Here is a 21,942-nt window from a genome sequence, read left to right as displayed (position 1 = left end):
CAAAACTACTGGGCATGAAAGAACACATTTTACTGTTGTTTTCATGCCGATAAAAGAAACTGGTAAAGCTCGTATTATGATGAAATCAAGTGAAAATACAGAACAGAATCGGCATATTTTTGTTGCACAAAAAACATGCCCCCAACAGCATCTGTTAAGGAAAATATCTAAAATTAGTTCACAATGAGATGTATTTAACCCTTAAGGGACAGATTGAGCCTCAGTGTGAAGTAAAAAAGGTTTGGGGAGGTGGACGAATTGAGCTTCAGTGTTAAGCAGAATTATGCACCACTGAATTGTGAGAACATGGATACAGGGGATATACTGTACAGCAGTATATTTACCCATTCAATATACCACCCATGAGCTCAGATGATGCTAGAGGTAAGAAGCGCAAGCATAAGTCTTTATTGATGCTAGAACAAGTTTCTATCCTTCACCTACCATTGGTGAATGTTTAATGTTCAATTTTCTTTTATAGATGGTGGTGTGCTTTGTTTACTTTTTAGACTGCGAAGTGACAAATGCACAGAGTGACCGCTGAAATTCATTCTTAATTTTTGTCATTTCATTACCCTCTACAATCAATATAAATGACGAAGAAACTAATAGCAATAATTATAACGATGGTAAATTTAGGAGATGAAAGTCACTGATATTCTGCAGATTCTGAGAAGAGTTTAGTTAACTTACAGTTAGCCTAACAGCGGAATGTAGGCTAAAGGTTGAATAAAGTACACTATTTTAAAGAAAATTATACAGTATAAGGTTATAAAATGATAAATTGAAAAGATATTATACGTAATAAAATGATAAAGAGCAGTGTCAGAACTTAGACAAGTAATAAACTAAGTCGGCAACTAGGCTATTTGTAAGTGGAATTAGCTTGCACGACTATGTTTACATAAGGGGTTAATTTTTTAGGGGTGTACAGTAAAAACCCCCTTATATGCATGAATTTCTGTGGAACATATCTATAGATTATTTGTGAAAAATTTGGTAATTTGCAGCTTTTTTGTCGAGAAATATTCACTAATTAGTGTATTTTGATACTCTTCATGACTAAATACTTATGATAATAAAATTATTTACTAATTTTCAAATACTGAGATTTATGAGATTAAATAATAATAATAATAATACTCTAAGATTAAATAATACATAACTCAGAGAGAGAGAGAGAGAGAGAGAGAGAGAGAGAGAGAGAGAGAGAGAGAGAGAGAGAGAGAGAGAGAGAGAGAAACTGGTTTTCTCCCCCTCGGGATCTCATCAGAGCGAAGATAGATGCTCAGAATTGATACTATTGAAATAATAAAGTTATATTAAAATGATGTACATATTTCAGGATGATAGTATATGCATTTTTAGAGGGCACATTTTATGATTAAAATAATGATATACGTACTAATTTTCAAATATATTAAGTTTAATAAGATTAAATTATAACAATGAAAATTATAATTTCTCTCTCTCTCTCTCATTTACTGTAGATGGAAAGAATTTTTCCGACATGTAATATGTACAATATGTTACTTGTGTATGAAAAATAAATGATTTACCCAATAAGTACTAATTTTCAAATATTATTACGATTAAATAATAAAATAATAATAATAATAATAAATAATATTTTCCATGCATTTGTGTAGTAAATTGTTTAACATTTTAACTCGCTCAGCCTCGAAAGGAGATTGATCATAATCTACCTTCTCTCGATTTCCTGTTGTTGGCTTTGTTCTGATCTGCTTATTCTACATACTCAAAGGTTACCAATTTGATTGATCATTTTCCTTCACTGGTCCTATATGGCACCAAAGACAATAGGACTTCTGTGTTACCCAGATAATCTAGCTCTTCAACCCAAACCTAACGACTAGTTTGTTGGCTTCGAATACAGTGAGAGGTCTGGGCTCAGGGACTCCAGAGACTTCCCTTTTAGCAGTATCTCTTTGGACATCCACCAACGAAGGTAAGGGAACAGATCTGGGTTCCAGGGCACTAACTCATGGACTGGCTGTGACTCTGTGCCAGTGCCTCCTCAAGTGCAACTGAAACTGTCTTATTCATAGTCGCCTCCTCAAGTGCAACTGAAACTGTCTTATTCATAGTCAAGTACCTGGGACTAACTTCTCCAGAGAAGACTTGTGACCTAACATAGGCAGCAAGCATTTGGCCGGCATGCTTCCCAAGGAGGCAAATTCACTTGCAACTGACAAGAGATTGTCTACTCGACCAAGTGTAGGAAAAACCTTGAAAAGAAGAGGATATCTCCATGCCCAGATGGGTCACTCTTTGAGATGGTTCCAGTGAAGACTTAGTTATGTTTATCAGTAACCCTAGGGCTTTCGCTAAGTCCAGAACTAGCTCTCTTGCCCTCAGGCAATCCTCCCTGGACTTTGCAATGATAATTCAATTGTCCAGTTACAGAAGTATCTTTACTCCTAGTAAGTGAACCATTTTGTGAAGGAGGGATAAGACCCTGGTGAAAATCCGAAGTGCAGAACTTACTTCAAAACAAAGAGCTCGATATTAGTATCTCTTTCCCCCAAAGACAGAGCGTAGGAACTATCTTGAATGTTGGCGAATGGGGACATGAAAAGTCAGCATCCTTCATGTCCACCGTGGACATCCATGTCTCATTGTCCACGGCGGCTAAAACCATGGAGGCTGACTTAATGAGGAAAAAAAAAAAAAAAAAAAAAAAAAAAAAAAAAAAGACAGTTGGCCATAGAGGTTGAGCTTGGATACGTCCAAAACAGGCCTCCAACCCCCCATTGCCTTTGGAACTAGGAAAAGCCTATTGTAAAGACCTGGCAAAGTAGCCAGCATTTCCTCTGTACTGTAGCTGCCTTCTCTAACTCCAGATCCTTCTCTTCTCTTTTCTCTGGGTTGCCTTGTAAGACTGAAAGGCTTTGGGCTGGTTTGATAGAGGCAAACTCCTGAATGGAATGCCACAGCCTTCCAAAAGTACTTATGCTAACCAAGTGTCTACCCCTAAGCATTCCTACATTTAAGCAAACAGGCCTAAACTGCCCCAACATGTACCTGAGGGCTCAGGGAGATATTCTTTATTAGACTTACAACTCTTTTATTATAAGAGGAGGTGATAAACTTCCCTCCCCTTGCAGAATGGAATTTGGAACTTTTGCTGACGAAAGGATCCTTTCCTCCTTCTGGCACTTGGAATGGAAGACCTGGCAAGGAGGTAGCATTGCCCGAAAGCTGTTTGAAAGAAGAGGAAGACGCATTAGACCTCCCTTTAGAAGTTTGTGACTGATGGATAAAAACCTATTCTCTGTCTTTGAGACTATAGATGCAGACAGTTTTTCTTCAATAATCTTCCCATAAGGATGTGCTGAAATTGAAGATTTTACTAAAGGGGAAACTGAAAGAACCAGCAGAGTGCAAAGCTGCTCTCTTCTGCAAATTCTAAGGTTGCTCACAACATAGGATAGCTCGCCTATCACATCATGAAATGCGTTGTCTAGGAAAGCAAAAAACCCTTACGCCTTAACAAAAGGATCCCTGGCCAAAGCAGGAAGAAGCTCACCATACTTCTTCGTACAATGTTCGACTGTGTTCAGTACAATTTCACTGAAGGACATGGCTTCGATAGCGTTAGTCAAGCTCTTGTATATATTCTCAGCCTCTGGAATAGAGAAATGCAACCTGCCTGATGCAACAGCACCTTTCTTAGAAAAATCATGGGCAAAAAAGTGCCGTCCACTGCTGGATCAGGAGAAATGGGGAGAAACTCCTGTTTGATAAACTCGTGGCTTCCTAGCATGAAGGAAGGGAGACAAAAGAGGATACTTTAGGAGAGTTTCTCTTAGGCAGAGCCTTAGCAACAGAGTCAAATCTCTCATGTAAAGAATCTGATAGCCTAATGGAAGGGAGAGGAGAATAATCAGACCTGGAAGCTCTTAGAGATGGATGGATGGATGTATGATATTTAGGGCAAAAGCCCAGGCACTGGGGCCAATAGAGCTCTTGAGAGAGCGAGCAGTATTCAAGAGCAGTATTCGAATCTCAGCTGAAAAGAGCTGAGGATATATCTGTCCAGACACAACTGAACCAGTTCCTTAAAACCTGATATGAATGATACCAAGTGTTCCTCTTCCTTATCCAAGGGTAATGTAGGAGGAGAACACAGAGGAAGAGCTGGGCCTAAACAAGTCTTCCTCATCTGAGACAACTGAAGATGACTCAGAACCAGATGGTCTTGTAAGATCAGGCACTAGAATTTTACTAATCCACTCTGGTAAATGCTTGAACTGGGAACAGAGAAGATTGACCTGTTCCCTTGATGCCACCAAGTGAGTTCTTGCTCACACTTACCTCCTCACTCCTCTTACTATTCGAAGACTCACACATCATAGACACTTAACTGTAGCCCTAAAGAAGCTACGACCTAACATCTCTTTGAGGATTTGTCCACTCTTCCCTCAGACTCGATGAGGTGGTGTGCAGACTTGCTGGGGCAGCATGCAGCCTGGCAAGCGGACTTGAAAGTTTCCCGCAGCCTAGAATAAGCCTGGCACAGACTCGACACTTCTTGTGGCCTCGAATATCTGACACGGTTAGTCTTAGCTTCAGAAAGACAGTCCATAAAAGCTGCAAAAGCCTCAGAAGCAGACATACCTACAGCCTTGATGAAATCAAAACTCGGACTATCATCAACAGATAAGGAGTCTAAGCGGGTGCACTTACTGCCCGAATGCCTAACTAATGACTCCAGACTCCTTGAGGCGGCTGAAGGCGCAATGGCATCATTCGCTGCCAAATGCGACCGGTTACCAGGTTTGGATCAATCGCTATAACAACCTTGGGAAAACAAAGGCCTAGGCCTTTTCACCCTACCATGAATATCTTTAGGCAAGTGCAATTTGCATCTGTCCACCAAGGACTGAGAAGCAAAGGCAGGAGACAGAGGGCATAGTCCATGAACATTCTGGAATGTCAGTCCTCGTTTGAGAAACCCAGGACTACCAGGCCTGTCAAAAGGAGCCGCCAATTGGACAGACAAGGCTGCGTCCATAGAGTTGCCAATGGAACAAGGGGACACTGTCCCTATCAATGCATTAGATACAAAAGATTCAAACTTATTACATAATTCAATATAGATTTTACAGAATCAATATCAGACTGCACTGAATCTAACCTACTACCCTGAGCTGACTTAGTGGGTGTGGAAGCATGAGAATCTATTAAAGAATCAATAGACCTCTCTATCTCTTGATCAGAAGTTAATTCTAAGGAAGACTTAAATGCAAGGCTAGCTGTTCTCTTTACACTCTAAACCTATCCTTCTCTTTTAATAAGATACTTTACCATCTCCTGTATCTCTTGCAAAGACCATTCCCTGCAATGATCAAAGGTTGTCCGAGTCACCATTACCCCATGATGATCAATGCATAAATCTTGTGTATCAAACTTCAACAAAGCCAGTCTGGTCTTGCAACTGCTTACCTTGCACAATCTAAGGGTTGTGATAAGGAATATTGAGAAGAATCCACAATGAAAAAACAAACCACAGTCTAGACGATCCAAGTCGATAACCATGAAAAAATAAAAACCAAATTTCTGAGCACTTGTCTACAATGCCGTCCAATTTCACTGATGAGCAGAATGAGCAACAGAAACATTCGCTGTCTAGGGGAGTAAGTATTGGGAGTGTTCATTAACTATTGTTTCAATTATAACACTACTGATTGAACCTGCGCCAAAGTAGTCGCAGATAAAGCTAAAAGATAGAGGTAAGTTTAAACCTCAAAAATATTTTGTTTCATTTTTTAATCATACTACAATAAAGAAATCTATTCACCTTTGACAGGGAAGCTAGCTTGTTTTCCAACCATGAAAAATACTTTTACAATGGTCCATCCAAAAAAATCTTCGCTTAACAGAAACATAGTTGTGAAAGTCACTTTCTTCCACAAAAATTAAATTTAACAGTAGAAAAATTATATATTTCTAATGGATAATTTTTAGCATATATTTTCTTATGGTTGTTTCATCTCTCTTCCTTTTTGTTTCCCTTTTTTAAATACTGAGATAAACAATTGTTTTGGAAAATAGTGAACAGTGAAATAACATACAAATATTCAGCCTTAAACTGAAATCAAAACCACCTTCCTCTCATAGAGGGTAAATTTATATACAGACTACTAAATCATAAATATCACTATGCAAGTATTGTCACCAAGATCAACAAGTAAACTGGGGACAGCCAATTTGACAAGGGAACAGAAGCAAAACTTACACAGTTATGAGGCAACCATGCTACTAAAAAGCTTAATATTTTTTCCAAACTTCTCTAAGCTTTTTTTCTCATATACAGTACACGGGCCCGTATTCACAGGAGATGCGTACCCCCCGCCCCCAAAATAGCTAAAATTTGCGAATCCTTAAAACCCTTCTAAAAACACTTAGAACTGCCTATTTTGCAAGTTCAAAAAAAAACTGTAAAAATGCTTATACAGGTATTATCCTACTTATGATGGGGTTAGGTTCCAAAAAACCCATCGTTTGTTGGAAGACACATACTTCGAATACAGCCTAGCCTACACTAGGGTAATCAGCACCACATATCTGTGCATACACGGTATATCATTATTAATATCAGCTAATTCTGGAGGTTCATGCAGAGTAACAGTTCAATACAAAGAGAAATTGAATAACAAACAAGAATTATCTTAGCCTACAATATGTTATATCATATACATATATGGTAGCCTAGCCTACATTATAATGAACTCTACATTTACATATCGTATTATACAAACATCACCATAATGAACATGCATCTTTTCCATGGATCTTTTAAAATGTTATGCCTTAATTCACTGTATCCAATAATATTGTATATATTCTTATACTGCTTTTGTATTATAAATTGCGATCATAGCAATCATGCTTTGGTTTGGAAATCAATTACGCAGTAAATTTATTTCGCCATGTTTAACTCAGTTCAGAGTGCTTTTCTTGATTCTAGTTAGCGTAAATGAATCTCTAGATACTTTATTTATTAGGGGAAAGGTTATTTTTCATTATACAAAGTGTTTTCAAGTCGAAATATAATTTAAATACATCTCGCTGTGAAATTAATTTAGTTTTTTTTTTTTTTGTTTGGCTGTTCGGGGGCATGTTTGTTTTGTGTAAAAGAAAAATCAAGATTCCGTTCGCTTTTTTCACTTGTTTCCATCATAACACGAGCTTTACGTAAAAACAGCAGTACTGTACAGTAATGTCTTCTTTCAAACCATGTAGTTTTGATTAAAATACTTTCCAATTTTAATTACGGTCGAGTTTCATCCAGTCGTCTGCAGCTTGAACATTGTTTTCTCAGCTTCAGCTACAACTTTCAGCTTAAATTTAGCAGTATATTTCCATGGCAATCTTTTATACATAGCAAATAAGCGTTTAATGTAAAAATATATCAGTCCTATTCTACTTGACGTCATTAGTAACATAACTACAGTAATTGTTTACTACCATGCAATGGCTGAAATACAAGCAAAACGGCTGTTGCTATCTGATTCAGTTATAAGCAAGTAACAGTTTCTTGTTCAGTTGTTTATGGCTGTATGCATTTACGCAACAGTAAAACGTTACTAAAAATACTTTTATCATTCCCTTTTACATTTTTAACTAGAAGATGGGATAAAGAGATGGAGGAAAAGAAGGTGGTCTATTGTAATTTGGTCTCTTTCACTGCCTGATTGTAAGCAGATGCCTGAACCCGTGCGAAGTTCAAAAATATTTTATAGATATTGTCGCATTGTTATTAACTGCTTACACCATCGCAAAATTGAATTATCGTAACTTGAGCACTAACCCATCACAAAATCGAATTATCGTAACTCGAGCACTACCTGGTACCCGAGTACTTTTAATAGTTTTATAATAAAAAGTGCATTTAGTCACGAAAATATGAAAATCTGTAATTAGTGAATATTTCCGAGTGAAAAATACTGTGAATGGGCATATTTTAATGTTCCACAGAGAAGTCGATGAATCGTGAGAACGCAAATACGTGGGGTTTACTTTACATTGATTAATTTTGCTTACCACTGCAAAACCCCCTAGAAGGCTTGTTTATGAATAAAAATGAAAAATTTTAATTTGTATTTTGCCTTACATACAAACCTGATAAATTTCAGCAAAGCTGGAAAGTCGAGCTTTTCAACTTTTGCAATGCGGTTACAGTAACAGTTACCTCTGGTAGGGGCAGAAGGACTGCCCACCCTACTGGTATGCATTCAATCTCTTCAGTTTACCTTGGCCCAGGTCAAAGAATGAGGGGTGGTAAGAGGTGGGCCTTTTATGTAGAGACCTCAGGTTTGTATGTTAGGAAAAATAGAAATTAATTAAAAATTTGTCATATGTTCCTACACGAATACAAACCCTTGGTCTTTACATATGGAGACTTACTATTGGAGAGAGGATTCCAAGTAATTCTATGAAACGACTGGCAGTTCAGCTCACCTGGTATTCTCTTCCTGGTCATGTAAGAGCAAAAGGAAGGATACCATACCTCTGATCTGTTGAACATGTGGGATGATCAACTGCCAGACTTCTGACCACTTTTAATCAAAGGGAAGTATGATAACCCTTGAATCGAAAGGTGCGGGCAAAACCACAATGTCAAAGAGTATGTAGCTAAAATGCCAACTGGCTTGCCCATAGTCAGTCCTCTTCCCTCCTAGCTAGAGAGAAAGGAGGAAATGCGTCTGTAAACAAAAAAAACAAAAAAAAAAATTGGATTATAGACAGGATACTCACTCCTGCATATCACCTGCATGCATGCCAGTCCAGCTCGTGGCAGCTTGTTCATTCTTCCTCCACCACCTGGAAAAGGACGGAAAACAGGAGGAAGGTAGGAAACCAGTCCTGCCCATACCTTCTCCCTGTAGCAGCACACCTTAGGTGAGATGCAACCTGTCCTGAAGACCTGGGTTAACTACATGACTTATTAAGCACCCACCAAGGATCCAAGGAAAAGGAGTCCAAGGACCCAAGGGCAATAACCCAAGGTAAAAGGATAAGAACGTGTACTGTACAATTACATTCTATCCTAGTACCAGATCAACAGGTTCTTCCTGAATGCCACAGATCAATGGATGACTGTGGACCGTAGAGATGTTGCTTCAAATGTATTGATGACCACCAGGAAATTGCAAGGTATGTTCGGAAGATCATTTCCCTAGGCAGAGAAATGATCTCTTGCCTATGGTCATCACTCAAAGGTAAGAGGATACGCACGTGAATTTCACAAATACATTCTATCCTAGTACTCGAACTATTTTCATGTCCTTTCTGAATGTAACAGACATATGGATGACTTTGCCTTCCAAAGATCTTACCCAAAACGTACTGATGACCAGTAGGACGTTTCACGCTGAGCTCAGATGATCAGTTCGCTAGCTAGAGAAAGGACCCTTTTGCCATCGTTTCTTGGGCAGCTCAAAGCCAACGAACTAGTTGTTAGCTTTGGGTTGAAGGGCTAGATTATGTGGGTAAAACAGAAGCCATACTATCTTTGGTGCCAGAGGACCATCGAAGGAAAATGATCAATCAAATTGGTAACCTTCAAGTAGGTAGATTAAGCAGATCAGAACAAAGCCAACAACAGGAAATCAATAAAAGAAAGATTACAATCACTTCTCCTTTCAAGGCTGAGCGAGAACTGGAAGATGAGATCAACCGTCCTATTCCCAGATTTCATTGAAACGGTGCCATCTTGTGGAGGGATGAGTTTTTGTGTAGCATTTCCCAATGAGAGAGAGAGAGAGAGAGAGAGAGAGAGAGAGAGAGAGAGAGAGAGAGAGAGAGAGAGAGAGAGAGAGAGAAGAGTTTGCCGTTAAGATAGTTTTGTATAGTAACGTAAGTTTTGAGAGAGAGAGAGAGAGAGAGAGAGAGAGAGAGAGAGAGAGAGAGAGAGAGAGAGAGAGAGAGAGAGAGAGAGAGAGAGAGAGAGTATAGTTGTCGTTAATGAGTGTTTCGGTTGTTGGAAAAGGGATGAGGGTCTTTAGTTTGAGTTTGTTTACGGTGCTGTCTGTCTGTGCAAATGTCAAGGGAGTTTTTTTCGGTTTTGAGGGAGTCTTGAGCTGAGTTCTGTGCAAGGCGGACATTGATGGTGGATTATTGTATGTTTCGTGAGTCGTGTGTTTTCTGTTGGATGTCATTGTTGTCTGTGCATGTGTCTCTTTCTTTTTGCTTTTTTTTTTTTTTGTTGAAAGTCTGTTTTTCGGTTTTGTTTGTGTAATTTTGTGTACTGTGTTGGCGACCATGGACACCTTCATCCATCTCCCAGCAACCGAGGATCAGAGTGAGTATTGTATGTGGTTATATGTTCTGTGTATGTGTTGTGTATTGTTTTTGTGTTTTTTTAAATTCCGCCACATTATATTTGGCGCCCAAAGTGGGGTAGCTGATGTTGCAGCTGCAATTAAGATTGGTGGCTGGTAGTGTGACTGGAGGAAAGGATGGAAGAGGAACTGGTGAGGTTGAGAGAGGAGTTGCGGCTGGCAAGAGAGGAGAATGGGAGGCTGAGGGGTGAGAATGAGGAGTTGAGGATTCAGTTGGAGGAGATGGGGGGAATGCTAAGGAGTGCAAAAGAAGAAATGAAAGGGGAGATGAAAGAGTCAGAAGAGAGAATGGAAGAGAGGGTGGATAAAAAGTTGGAGGGAATGATGAAAAGTGTGGAAGAAATGGTGAAAGGTATGTTCAAGGGTGTTTTTTGGAGAAGGGGCTGTTGGAGGCAGGTCCTCTGGAACATGTGAAGGGGCAAGAGAGAAAGAAAAGGAGGAAGAAGTAAATGGAAGCGTGAGTGATGAAAGTGATATGGGAATAGGAAGTAAGAAATGAGAGAATGAGAGGCAGGGTAAGGAAAAGGGGAATGAAAAGCAAGGGAAGGAACAGAGGGAAAGAAAGGATAAGTCAGGGGAAGAAAAAGGGAAGAAGGGAAAGGAAACTGGTAAGAAGGGTAAGGAAGTGGGAAAGGCAGGAAAGAAAGGAGAGGGTGAAGGCAGTAGTGATAGTGAGGTGGATGGAGGTGAATGGATAAAAGTGGATAAAAAGAGGGGGAAGAAGAGTGTAATGAGTAAGATGAATGTAAGTGCAGAAGTGGACTCTCTGTATTCGGAAGAGGGTATGAAAGGACAGAGTGAAAGTAGTGAAAGTGAGAGTGAAAGTGAGAAAGAAGTGAGAAAGGCTATGTATGTGAGGGAGGTACCCCAGTGTGAAAGGTATAATGAGTATGGAAGTAGGGATGTGCATGATTTCTTTAGGGAGTATGAAAGGTTTTGTCAGGATAAGTATGGGGAGAGTGAGACAGTGTGGGCACGAGAATTAGGAGAATATTTGACTGGGTTTTTGCTTGATATGTATAGGGTTATTATGAATGTGGGAGATGTTGAGTATGACAAGGTGAAAGCTAGACTAGTTGAGCAAGCGAGGCGTATGAAAGCGAGTGTCAAGTTTAAGAGGAAGAATGAATTTGATGAGGCAAGAATGAAAGCTGGGGAAACCTTGTCACTGTATGCTTGTAGGCTGGAGACGTTGGCAAGGAAGAAGTTTGGGGATGATGGGATAGATGAATGTTAGGAGTTAGTACGGAAGTTGTTAGGGACAGTGCCAGATGGAGTTAGAGAATTTGTGAACTTGAAGCGGAAGGAGAAGAAAAGATGGATGAGTGAAAGGTTGACTTGGGGAGAAATTTTGGAAATTGTAGAAGATTATGAGCTTGACAGGGTTATAAAGAGAGCAGAAGTGTGAGTGTAAGGGCTGGGGTAGATGAGAGAGTGCCAGAGTTTGGAAGCTTTAGGGATGCAGTGTTGAGGGCCCAATGAGAATGGCCGATAGTGTAATAGATAGGAGTGTAAGAGCAAGTAATGTGGAGGTGCCAGTGAGGATGAATGGTGGGTTTGTAAGGGAACAACGGGTTGGACGGGTTAGGGATAGTAGTGTACAAAGGGAAGGTCGGTGAGTGGAAGTCGAGCGAAGTGTTTTAGATGTGGAAAGGAAGGACATACAAAGAATGAGTGTAGGTGGGCTCTAGGAGCGTGTTTGGTGTGGGCAATCGGGACATTTGGTAAGTGAGTGTACGAAAGATAGGGGGGTTAAATGCTACAGGTGCGGACAGGTGGGTCATATTGCTAATGGTTGTAGGGGTACCCGAGTGAATGTAATATGTGGCAACTGTGGTAAGAATGGGCATTATGCAAGAATGTGTTCAGAACCGAGAGCGAAGTGTGTCGAATGTGGAATGGAAGGGCATGTATCAAGTGTATATGTAGACGAAAGAGTATGACTGTGACAGCGAATTCGGGAAACTGAGTGTGAAGGGGGTTCAAATGGGTGGATCCTCCAGGATGCAAGCGGTGCGTGTGATGCACGTACGTGAGGGGTTGTTGCATGAGGGTCAGCAATTTGTTTTGATAGAGTATGGTAGGAAACGTAAGAAAGGGAAGAACGTAAGTGAAAGGAATAATCGTAAGTTGTATGATAGGGGTGTGAGTGCCAAAGTGAAAATGAGTGATAAAAGCGTGTAATACGGATGAATGGGATGGTATGAATATAACGTATAGCATATGCGGGTTTGATATAACTGAGTTGACTGAACGTGTAGGGGTGAGTGAACGGTTGGAGTTGAGCGAAAGTGTAAGAGTAAGAGAGCGTAGCAGTGATAGACGAGTGATTGAAAGCATGAATGAATCGTTGCAAGAATTGGAAAGGTCAATGAGCGAATGGGATGGGTTCGTTGAAGAATTGGGAGAGGTATTTGGGAACGAGTTAGAGGGTATAGATGAGATTGTGGATGAAATTGAGAGTGGTAATAGTGAAGAAGATAGCGTGAATCTGAGAGAGAATGGAGGAGAAAATGTAAATCTGAATGTTGCTGGAAGAGAGAGAGAGTCTAAGAGAATGATTGCGTGCCCGCGAACGCGTTCTAAAGGACCTGCTAGTGAGCATCTGTGGGTGTCGCGTACGGCAATTTGAATGTAGTGTGAAAGTGTTGGTTGGAAAATGAGAGAGAGAGAGAGAGAGAGAGAGAGAGAGAGAGAGAGAGAGAGAGAGAGAGAGAGAGAGAGAGAGAGAGAGAGAGAGAGAGAAGAGTTTTAGTTGGTTAAGATAGGTAACATAAGTTTGAGTTTTGATGAGAGAGAGAGAGAGAGAGAGAAGAGAGAGAGAGAGAGAGAGAGAGAGAGAGAGAGAGAGAGAGAGAGAGAGAGAGAGAGAGAGAGAGAGAGAGAGAGAGAAGTCGTTAATGAGTGTTTGGTTGTTGGAAGAGGGATGAGGTCTTTAGTTCGAGTTTGTTTACGGTGCTGTCTGTCTGTGCAAAAATGTCGAGTCTTGAGCTGAGTTCTGTGCAAGGCGGACATTGATGGTGGATTATTGTATGTTTTTCGGTTTTTGTTGGATGTCATTGTTGTCTGTGCATGTGTCTTGAGTTTTTTTTTTTTTTTTTTTTTTTTTTTTTTTGAGTTGAAAGTCTGTTTTCGGTTTTGCAATTTTGTGTACTGTGTTGGCGGACACATCCATTGATGGTGGATTATTGGTTATATGTTTGTGTTGTGTATTGTTTTTGTGTTTTTTCTGTTGGATGTTGGTCATCGTACCAAAGGTACTTCTGTCTGTTGTTGTCTGTGCATGATCTCTCTTTCTTAAGTGGTTTTAGCTAAGAACCACTGTTTTTTTTTTTTTTTAAATAAAAGTCTGTTTTTCGGTTTTGTTTGTGTAATTTCACTTCACGTTGCCAAAGAAGTACTGTGTTGGTATAGACTCAAGTGACAGAACTTGGACACCACACATCCATCTCCCAGCAACTGAGGATCATCTGTATTGAGCATGATATTGTCCATGCACTGGTTATATGTTCCAAGGGATGTGATAAAATCTGTGAAGGGATGTGTATTGTTTTTGTGTGTTTTTAAATTCCGCCACAATCTTGCTTTAGATGTCCTAGTACTGTCAATGGAAAGTGCATTGGCAACAGAGATGTCCTTTGAAGAGATTCCCTACGACAACATCAGTAATACACTCAAAAGAGTTGTTCTATGATGATAGGACACGCTGTCAACACAGATGTCCTAGTACAGGCAGTCCCCGGTTAATGGCAGGCTCAGTTAACGGCAATCCGCTTTTATGGGGCTTGTCTAGCAACGATAATCTGCAATTTTCGGCGCCAAAAATCGCTGATTTCCGCTTATCAGCCCCGATAATTGGGTACTGGTGCTGATACACACCTAACAGAGGCGTCGATAGCTGAAAATCGGTACTTTTTGTCACCGGTACACGCCGAAAATCGCTGAAAAAGCCCATTTTCAGTTATCACACCCTCAGAACGGAACCCCCACCGATAACCGGGGACTGGCTGTGCTGCCAATGGAATGTGCATCGACAACAGAGGAGATACCCTAAGATGACAACAGTAAGCTACTTAACAAAGGAGTTGTCCTATGACAATAGGACAACCCCCCTTTATTCATTGCATATACTGAAGTCAAAGAGAACTATATCTGTTCAAGCAACAAATCATGTCAGCCACACGCAATGGGATTGCCACTCCTCACTCCCCTTGCTGGAGAAAGTAAAGACTATTGAAAAGCATGTTTGTGTGTTGTATGGAACATATAAATGCTGTAATAGCATGACCAACTCACCTACATCAAGCCAGTTCCAGCGTATGATGCGTCATTCTCCAAAACTGTCTGCAGGTCGAGAAGAAAGGAAAAAAGGAAAAGAAGAGAGACCAGACAACTCATTCCCTCTTCCACACTATAATCTCAGGCAAGATACAAATTGTCCTGCCTGGGACACTGGATGAGATACACAATCTGTTGAGCAGCCATTTCCGGATCTGAGGAAAAAGTGTCCAAGGACATGTGGGTAAAGTCTTCTGGTAGAAGGAAGTGTAAGCGGTCCAACAAAGTCAAGAATCAGCATTCAAAATCTATGAACAGACAAGTTCTTAAATGCCAGAGAGGAACTTATCCCTCTGATGTCATGTAGGCTAGGCTACTAATCCCACCAAACTCTTGATGAACAAGAGATATTTCCTTATCTGTCCTTAGCCAAGAAAATCCGTAGGTGTCTTGAATCCTTTCTTGAGCTAGGAGAAGTTTCAACAGCAGTAGGAGCGATCACAGGTGGGGATTAAACTTAAGAGTTAAATATGAATATTACTGAACTCACAAATAAGATCAATAACTTCATAAGAGGAAAGAAAAACTTATTCTTCAAATCCTCCATTTCCTATGGTGAAGGTAAACACCATTAGAGGAACTTGAAAAGGAGAGAGAGAGAGAGAGAGAGAGAGAGAGAGAGAGAGAGAGAGAGAGAGAGAGAGAGAGAGAGAGAGAGAGAGAGAGAGAGAGACTTGATTGGAAACAGAAGACCTCTTCTGGCACGAAGGACTCACCACATCCCCCACTCTTGACAAGTCACGTCCTCAAAATTGTGAAGAGTTATGTCCGTGGACGGACTTGATAGTCACGACCCCATATAAGGTCAAAAGGATGCATCTCAGCCCTCGAACGGGGGCCAGTTTCACCAACGGGCATGGATGTGACTGGCACAGCCGTGGGCAGAATGGGTACGGCCGTGGACATGATTCGGCTCCATCTAGATGTCCCTAGAAGTTAAAATAACGCTCTGCACCCAACAGAGTGAACGAGGTGATGAACGGAAAGGAAAAAGCACTTCAATGTGGAATGGGCCTCCCATTCTCCTCTCAACCTTTCACTCGAGCGAGGTCGATGGTCTGTTCCCAGACATGCTATCTTGAGAAATCACCACTACCCCTGTGTAAAGGCCTTATACTGATATACGGATGTACATTTGTGCTGTCACGTCCGAAGAGATGAGACGACCAACTACTATAAACCAACTGCAAGTATGTGTGACAGGACATGGGTGAGAAGGCTTGAAGATCAGAGGGTCTTCTGGAAGAGCATGGAAAGATGGTGAAGAATGTCACAGATGTTTGAACATCGAGTTGACAACAGTAGTAGGGTGGAGACACGTCCATGGCCGTGCAGAATCCCTCATGTACATAATCTCACGTACATCAACAGAGAGGGCATCATTTCTTGGCTGGATGTCCTTGAACAAGGGAAGACAAACGTCGAACCTAGTCATGTTCGTGGATATCTGGAACTATGGGAACCAAGTCAGGAACACGCGAGGGTCGAGGCGACAAAGTTTATGGTAGAAAATCATCCCCAAATGTCCAGAATCTCTCACATCCAACAAAGAAAGTGCTTAAACTCTGGCTAGAATGTCTACTTGAATCTCCACTGCTGCTTCTATCTCGGACACCTGGTGAGAAATGTCAGCTTGGAGTTCCGAAGAAAACAGTGTCTCCTGCTTGAGCCAAACTCTCGAGACAAGCATCCTCCGTGTCTCAGATTTCTGAAGAAACCAAAGAACTCGGAAGGAGCTACAGAGTCACGCACAGGAGGAATGTTGGCTGCTCCTTCAACCCAAGTGTCTGTAGAAACATGGGCGGAGGAGAAGCAAGTACAGGTGACAGGTTACCTCTTCAACTTAATGAATACGAGGAAACTGTGCACTTGGTGGTCTGTGTAGCAGGGTCCCGGAGAGAGACCACCACACACAGAAATCTGAGTCCATTGCCGAGGGAAAGCACTGATTGAAGAAGGCGAAGGTGAAAGGAATTTTCAACAACGTCTACTGCAACCAGAGGGCCTTACACCAGTACACGGACGTTGTGAAGAAACAGTGAAGAATTCCCAAAAACTCACAATGTCTGCGATAGCAGAACACGGGTCATACTTCTCTTGTAAGGCACAGTTGATTGATCAAAACTACGTTGGAGGAATCGGTTAATGATGTCTTAAGAATTAGCCATGACATCACAATCCCATCCGTGATCGTCACAGGAGCAGGCGGCTCTTACCAAAGCATAAATTATAAGGTGTAAGAGCGGGAATAAACATAATTCTAACAATTGTGTGATAATACAAGTTTATTTCATATATATGACAAAAGGTCAGCCAAAGTGAAGGGCATGGATGACAAAACATCAGAAGGGGGCTGAGAAGCCACAAAGCAGATGAAGGCTACATCGGAGAAACAGTCCATCTAAGATTGGTGCCCCTGAATGATGACTTCAACTGAGCATCTACCATATGCGTTGCCACACCATACCAGGAGGGGATCCACCCCGTAAGTCACCACGTAGAAGGGGCTTCCAGGCTCTGAAAAGAACACACTGCTGACAGAACTGGTTTGGTTCCTAACTTATACCACAAAACTAATGAGTGGACGAGGTACCACAATACGTGAAGTGGCAACATTGGGAGAGTGAAGAGAACGTAGAGGGGCTCCCAAGGTCTGAGTGGAACAAGCTGCCGTCTGACTTCAAGGCGAGCAGCAGGGCTGACAACAGACGTGCAAAAAGAAGACAGGGAAATCCAGAGACAAACTAGATCTGAAATGTAAGGCCTGAAAAGAAACAAATAATATGCCCTCTCCCCACCTCCTAGAAGGGAATAAACTTCCCACCCCGAGAGAAAACAAACATCTGTACAGTATCTAATTGAAGGGAGTGAGCCATATGACTCAACCCCCCCACCACACGGTCCTGAGCATGTAGATGGGACCAATGCAAGTGTGGGGCTTGCGCCATTAACATTCGTGTTGAGGGAGAAGAGGAAAACTTGCTAAGTTAAGTGAGAAGAATCTTTGCACAAAACCCTCGGCCTATCATCTCTCTTCTGATGTTACGTCATCTGGTGCCCTTCACTTTGGCTGACCTTTTGTCATATATATATAAATATATATGCAGTATATATGAGATAAACTTGTATTATCACACAATTGTTAGAATTATGTTCATTCCCACCCTTGCACCTTATAATTTCTGCTTTGGTAAGAGTCGTCTGCTCCTGTGACATCACAGATGGGATTGTGATGTCATGGCTAGTTCTTAAGACATCATTAACCGATTCCTTCAACGTAGTTTCGACTAATCGACGCTGCCTTACACGAGAAGTATGACCCGTGTTCCGCTATTGCAGACGTTCCCAGAAATTGTGTGGTTTGAATTAAAACATTTCTAAAAAATAAAATAACGATATCAAGGGAGAAAAACTCCCAACTTAATCCGACTACGCAGTATGCTTTACAAGTACGACCTGTGTTCCACTATTGCAGACGTTCCCACAAATTGTGTAGCTTGAATTAAAACATGTCTAAAAAAAAAAAATAATGATATCAAGGGAGAAAAACTCCCAACTTAATCCGACTATGCAGTAAAAGTAAAATATCATTGAAGAGACAGAAACAGAACATACTGACATGTCTTACTGTATCCAAATACACAAACGTTTCAATATATCCAAATACACAAATGTTTCAATATATCCAAAACCATATTTCAAATTAGAAAATGTAAAATATACAGCAGGAGGAAAAAGGCCCAACAGCAGGACAAAAGAAAAGCACGTCTTGTCGACAGTGTGGCCCAAAGTAAACTCAAGAGATTGAATGCATACCAGTTGGGCGGGCAGTCTTTCCGCCCCTACCATAGGTAACTGTTACCATAACCACGCTGCAAAAGTTGAACAGCCAGACTTTCCAGCTTTGCTAAAAGTTATCCATATGTAGAGACAGAGGGTTTGTATTCGTGTAGGAACTAAAGATAGTAGCATCCACCAATGCCAATATATTTAGGACCAAAATTGACTCAAGACACTAAACTCAATCTATTTGAATGCGATTCTTTCAATACAAACCAATAACTTTTAGTGCCCACTTTGCCACAGAATTTTCAAGAAAAATATACAAAATAAGAGCTGCTACTTGCAGGAGATGAGTTTTGAAGTAGCCATGTTTTCATGTGTAGCATATCCATCAGTTCCTGGTTGTCAAACCAGTTTATTTTTATTTTTAGTTTTTATACCTTTGGCAGCAAGCACAGAAAACTAACCTCATTCGTTGTTATACATTTGAAATTAAGAATGTAAGATGGTGCAAAAATATTGGTTTAAGAAAAAAATTGGTTTAAGAAAAAAATGATGTTAAAGAGTTATAACCACTCTACCAAGTCCTGTGGCCTTTAAAAGTAAACTTACTTTGCAGGAGTAAATGGGGTTTTTGTAAATCTTAGGAGGCAGCTGTCCACTCCAGGTGCAAGTAGCATCACACATCACTGCAAAGTTATGAATACAAATTTAGTTTGAGCAATACCAACTTTGGTGAAAGCTTCCGATATGTAAATTAAGATATTTAAAAATATTTTTTTACTGCATCACAAAAATAGTATCTATTGCTAACAGTGGCAATTTCAAAAATACATGTATCTACAGAAAAACTGTACAAAACTAGAAAATCAATATTTATGTATGTAGTAAATAACTAGAAAAATCTCATCATAAAAAAGAAAAAGTCTCAATACTGTATCTGTTTAAAAAAAGGGACGTATGCTAGGGTAATGCTAGAATATAATTTCTAGCTGTAACATAAGCTATTTACAACACTTCTAGAAAAACAAACTAGGGGAAAGGGGAGCAGTTGAGCAACTGAAAATGACATATAGGCATGAAATGGAACTCTGTTCACATGCAAGATGTACCTCAGGAAGAAGATAACTTTAACATTGGGATATAGTTAAAACAGAAAGTGGATCATCTAAACCAGGCTCTTACACTCATATTTTCAGAAACATGATAAATTTAGCACTTATTTTTTCTGGTCACCACCATATTAAATGGTATTATGTATCAACCAGTATTCAAGTATCAACTTCACATTTTTTCAGTTTGTAATTTGGCCATAAATTTTCTTTGGCTGGGTCAATATTGTAATTCTTAACTATACAACTTGGTATATGTAAACTGTTGTTAGAAAAATGAACACTGCACACTTCCAAGGTTTCCTGTTTTTATTGTTTCTTTTTTACTGGATAAGGAGTGACACTAAAATTTGGGAACCTGGAACATGTAAAAAATTATATATGTAGTTGATGCAGGCTTAATAAAAGCACTGTGTTAGTAATGTGAAAATACAGCTAAGTATGTAGTGGTTCTCACAGAATCAAAACACCCTAGATTGCTTTAATGGCATGGGCAAAGCACTATAACTGGACACCATGAATGCATCAAGAATGGTATAACTTGGTAGTCATACATGCCAATTTCACACACACTAATAAGGTTGTGCATCGCAACCACCTGAAAGTTCCACACTGTCATTCCCTTTAACTTGAATCTTTCAAAAATGATTGCAGTGAGAGCACAGAATCTACATCAGGTAAAATAATATAACTTGCTGTAATACTAATACAGTCGTTCCTCGGCGTATGATTGATTCGTTATTGGTATTTTCGTTATACGAAGTAAAATTTTTGAAAAATTCCGTTTCCATGTACAAGCCACAAATTCTGTTTACAAGCTGTTTGGTGGAATCTTGCACGCGGCTGGCCGGGATTGTGGGGGGGGTGAAACAGAATCCCCTTGGTCCTGGATTATTGGGGGAGGGCTATGTGGGTGTAGGGACGGAGGGATACATAGTGGAAAGGCAATAAAACAACTGGGATGAAGGTTCTCTTTTTTAAAATGTCAAAGTAGGTTCTGAAAAAGTCCTAAACTGACCTCATTTGCCTCTTGACCCTGACACAAACTCGTTGATCCTCGCTAGTCTAAATCGTACCCCAAGTTCGTGTTTGTGCTTGTGGCCGAGACTTTGCATAACTTTATCGCATCATATTTTTGAAATTATACTGTAATTAATAATGGGGAATAACAATGCCACACATGAAGAAGAAGCCTGTTATGGAAGTGATGAAGAAAAAGGAGTCTTTAACTGTTGAAGTTAAGAAGGAAACGATCGACAAGCACGAGGCTGGCACACGCATCTGACTTAGCTCAAGAATATGACAGATCTATGTCGACAATATGTACCATTCTAAAGAAGAGAGGAAATTCGAAATGTACCATTCCAAAGAAGAAAGAGGAAATTAAGGCATCAGACACTGCAGCAGGAGTGACAGGAATAGCGTTCAAGCAGTGCCAGCAAGCAATGGAAGAAATGGAGAAATTGCTGCTTCTCTGGCTGAGGCAGAAAGAACTTGCTGGAGATTCTGTGAATCAAGCCATGATTTCGCAGAAAGCCTTGACCATTTATGGAGAAGTTGCCAAGGACTTGCCAGGTCCTTCTCAAGAAACGGAATTCAAGGCGAGCCATGGATCGTTCCAAAAATTTATGAAACGGAAGGGGGTAAGGTCAGTTGTCTGGCAAGGGGAGGCTGCGAGTGCAGATACAAAGGCAGCCGAAGAGTATGCAGAGAAGTTTAAAAGTTTCATGGATTCTCAGGGCTACCAGTCCCACCAAGTATTCAACTGGGATGAGACAGGTCTTTTTTGGAAGAAGATGCCAAAGACCTATATTACACCCGAAGAAAAGAAAATGCCAGGACGTAAGCCAATGAAAGACTGTCTTACGTTTTTGTTCTGTGCTAATGCACTGGGGGGATCTAAAAACAAAGTCATTGCTGGTTTATCATTCCAAGAATCCATGAACATTTAAGAAACAATGTGCAGAAGAGGCAGCTGGGTGTCATGTGGGTCCAACAATAAAGCCTGGGTCACACAGGCTTTGTTCTTGCAGTGGTTGAACAAAGTGTACTGCCCCTAATACTTGTAATGGACAATGTACCTGCCCACCCGAAGGACATGAAAGATCGCAAGCTGTTGGACACAGTTTGACTTCATCAACATTGTGTTCCTCCCTCCCAATACCACCCCCTTACTCCAGCCCAAGGATCAGCAGGTCATATCCAACTTTAAAAAAATCTAAACTAAGGCTGTTTCAAAAATGTTTCAAGGTTACCGAAGCAATGAACCTGACCCTTAAGGAGTTTTGGAAGGAGCATTTTGATATCATTGGCTGCTTCAAGTTCATTAATAAATCATG

General features: G+C 40.5%; 1 protein-coding gene across 2 annotated transcripts in view; it reads right to left on the bottom strand.

The window, feature by feature from the left end:
• orb (polyadenylation element binding protein orb) overlaps nucleotides 1–21,942 on the bottom strand; it is a 208,534-nt gene that overhangs the window by 63,958 nt on the left and 122,634 nt on the right. For both annotated transcript variants that reach the window (XM_067126228.1, XM_067126227.1), the window contains exon 9: nucleotides 19,104–19,180. In XM_067126228.1, the coding sequence (XP_066982329.1) occupies nucleotides 19,104–19,180 (77 nt within the window). The remainder of the gene's footprint in view (nucleotides 1–19,103; nucleotides 19,181–21,942) is intronic.

The sequence above is a fragment of the Macrobrachium rosenbergii genome, chromosome 24, assembly GCF_040412425.1.
Source record: "Macrobrachium rosenbergii isolate ZJJX-2024 chromosome 24, ASM4041242v1, whole genome shotgun sequence".
NCBI lineage: Eukaryota > Metazoa > Arthropoda > Malacostraca > Decapoda > Palaemonidae > Macrobrachium > Macrobrachium rosenbergii.
This window is presented reverse-complemented; position numbering and strand designations above follow the sequence as displayed.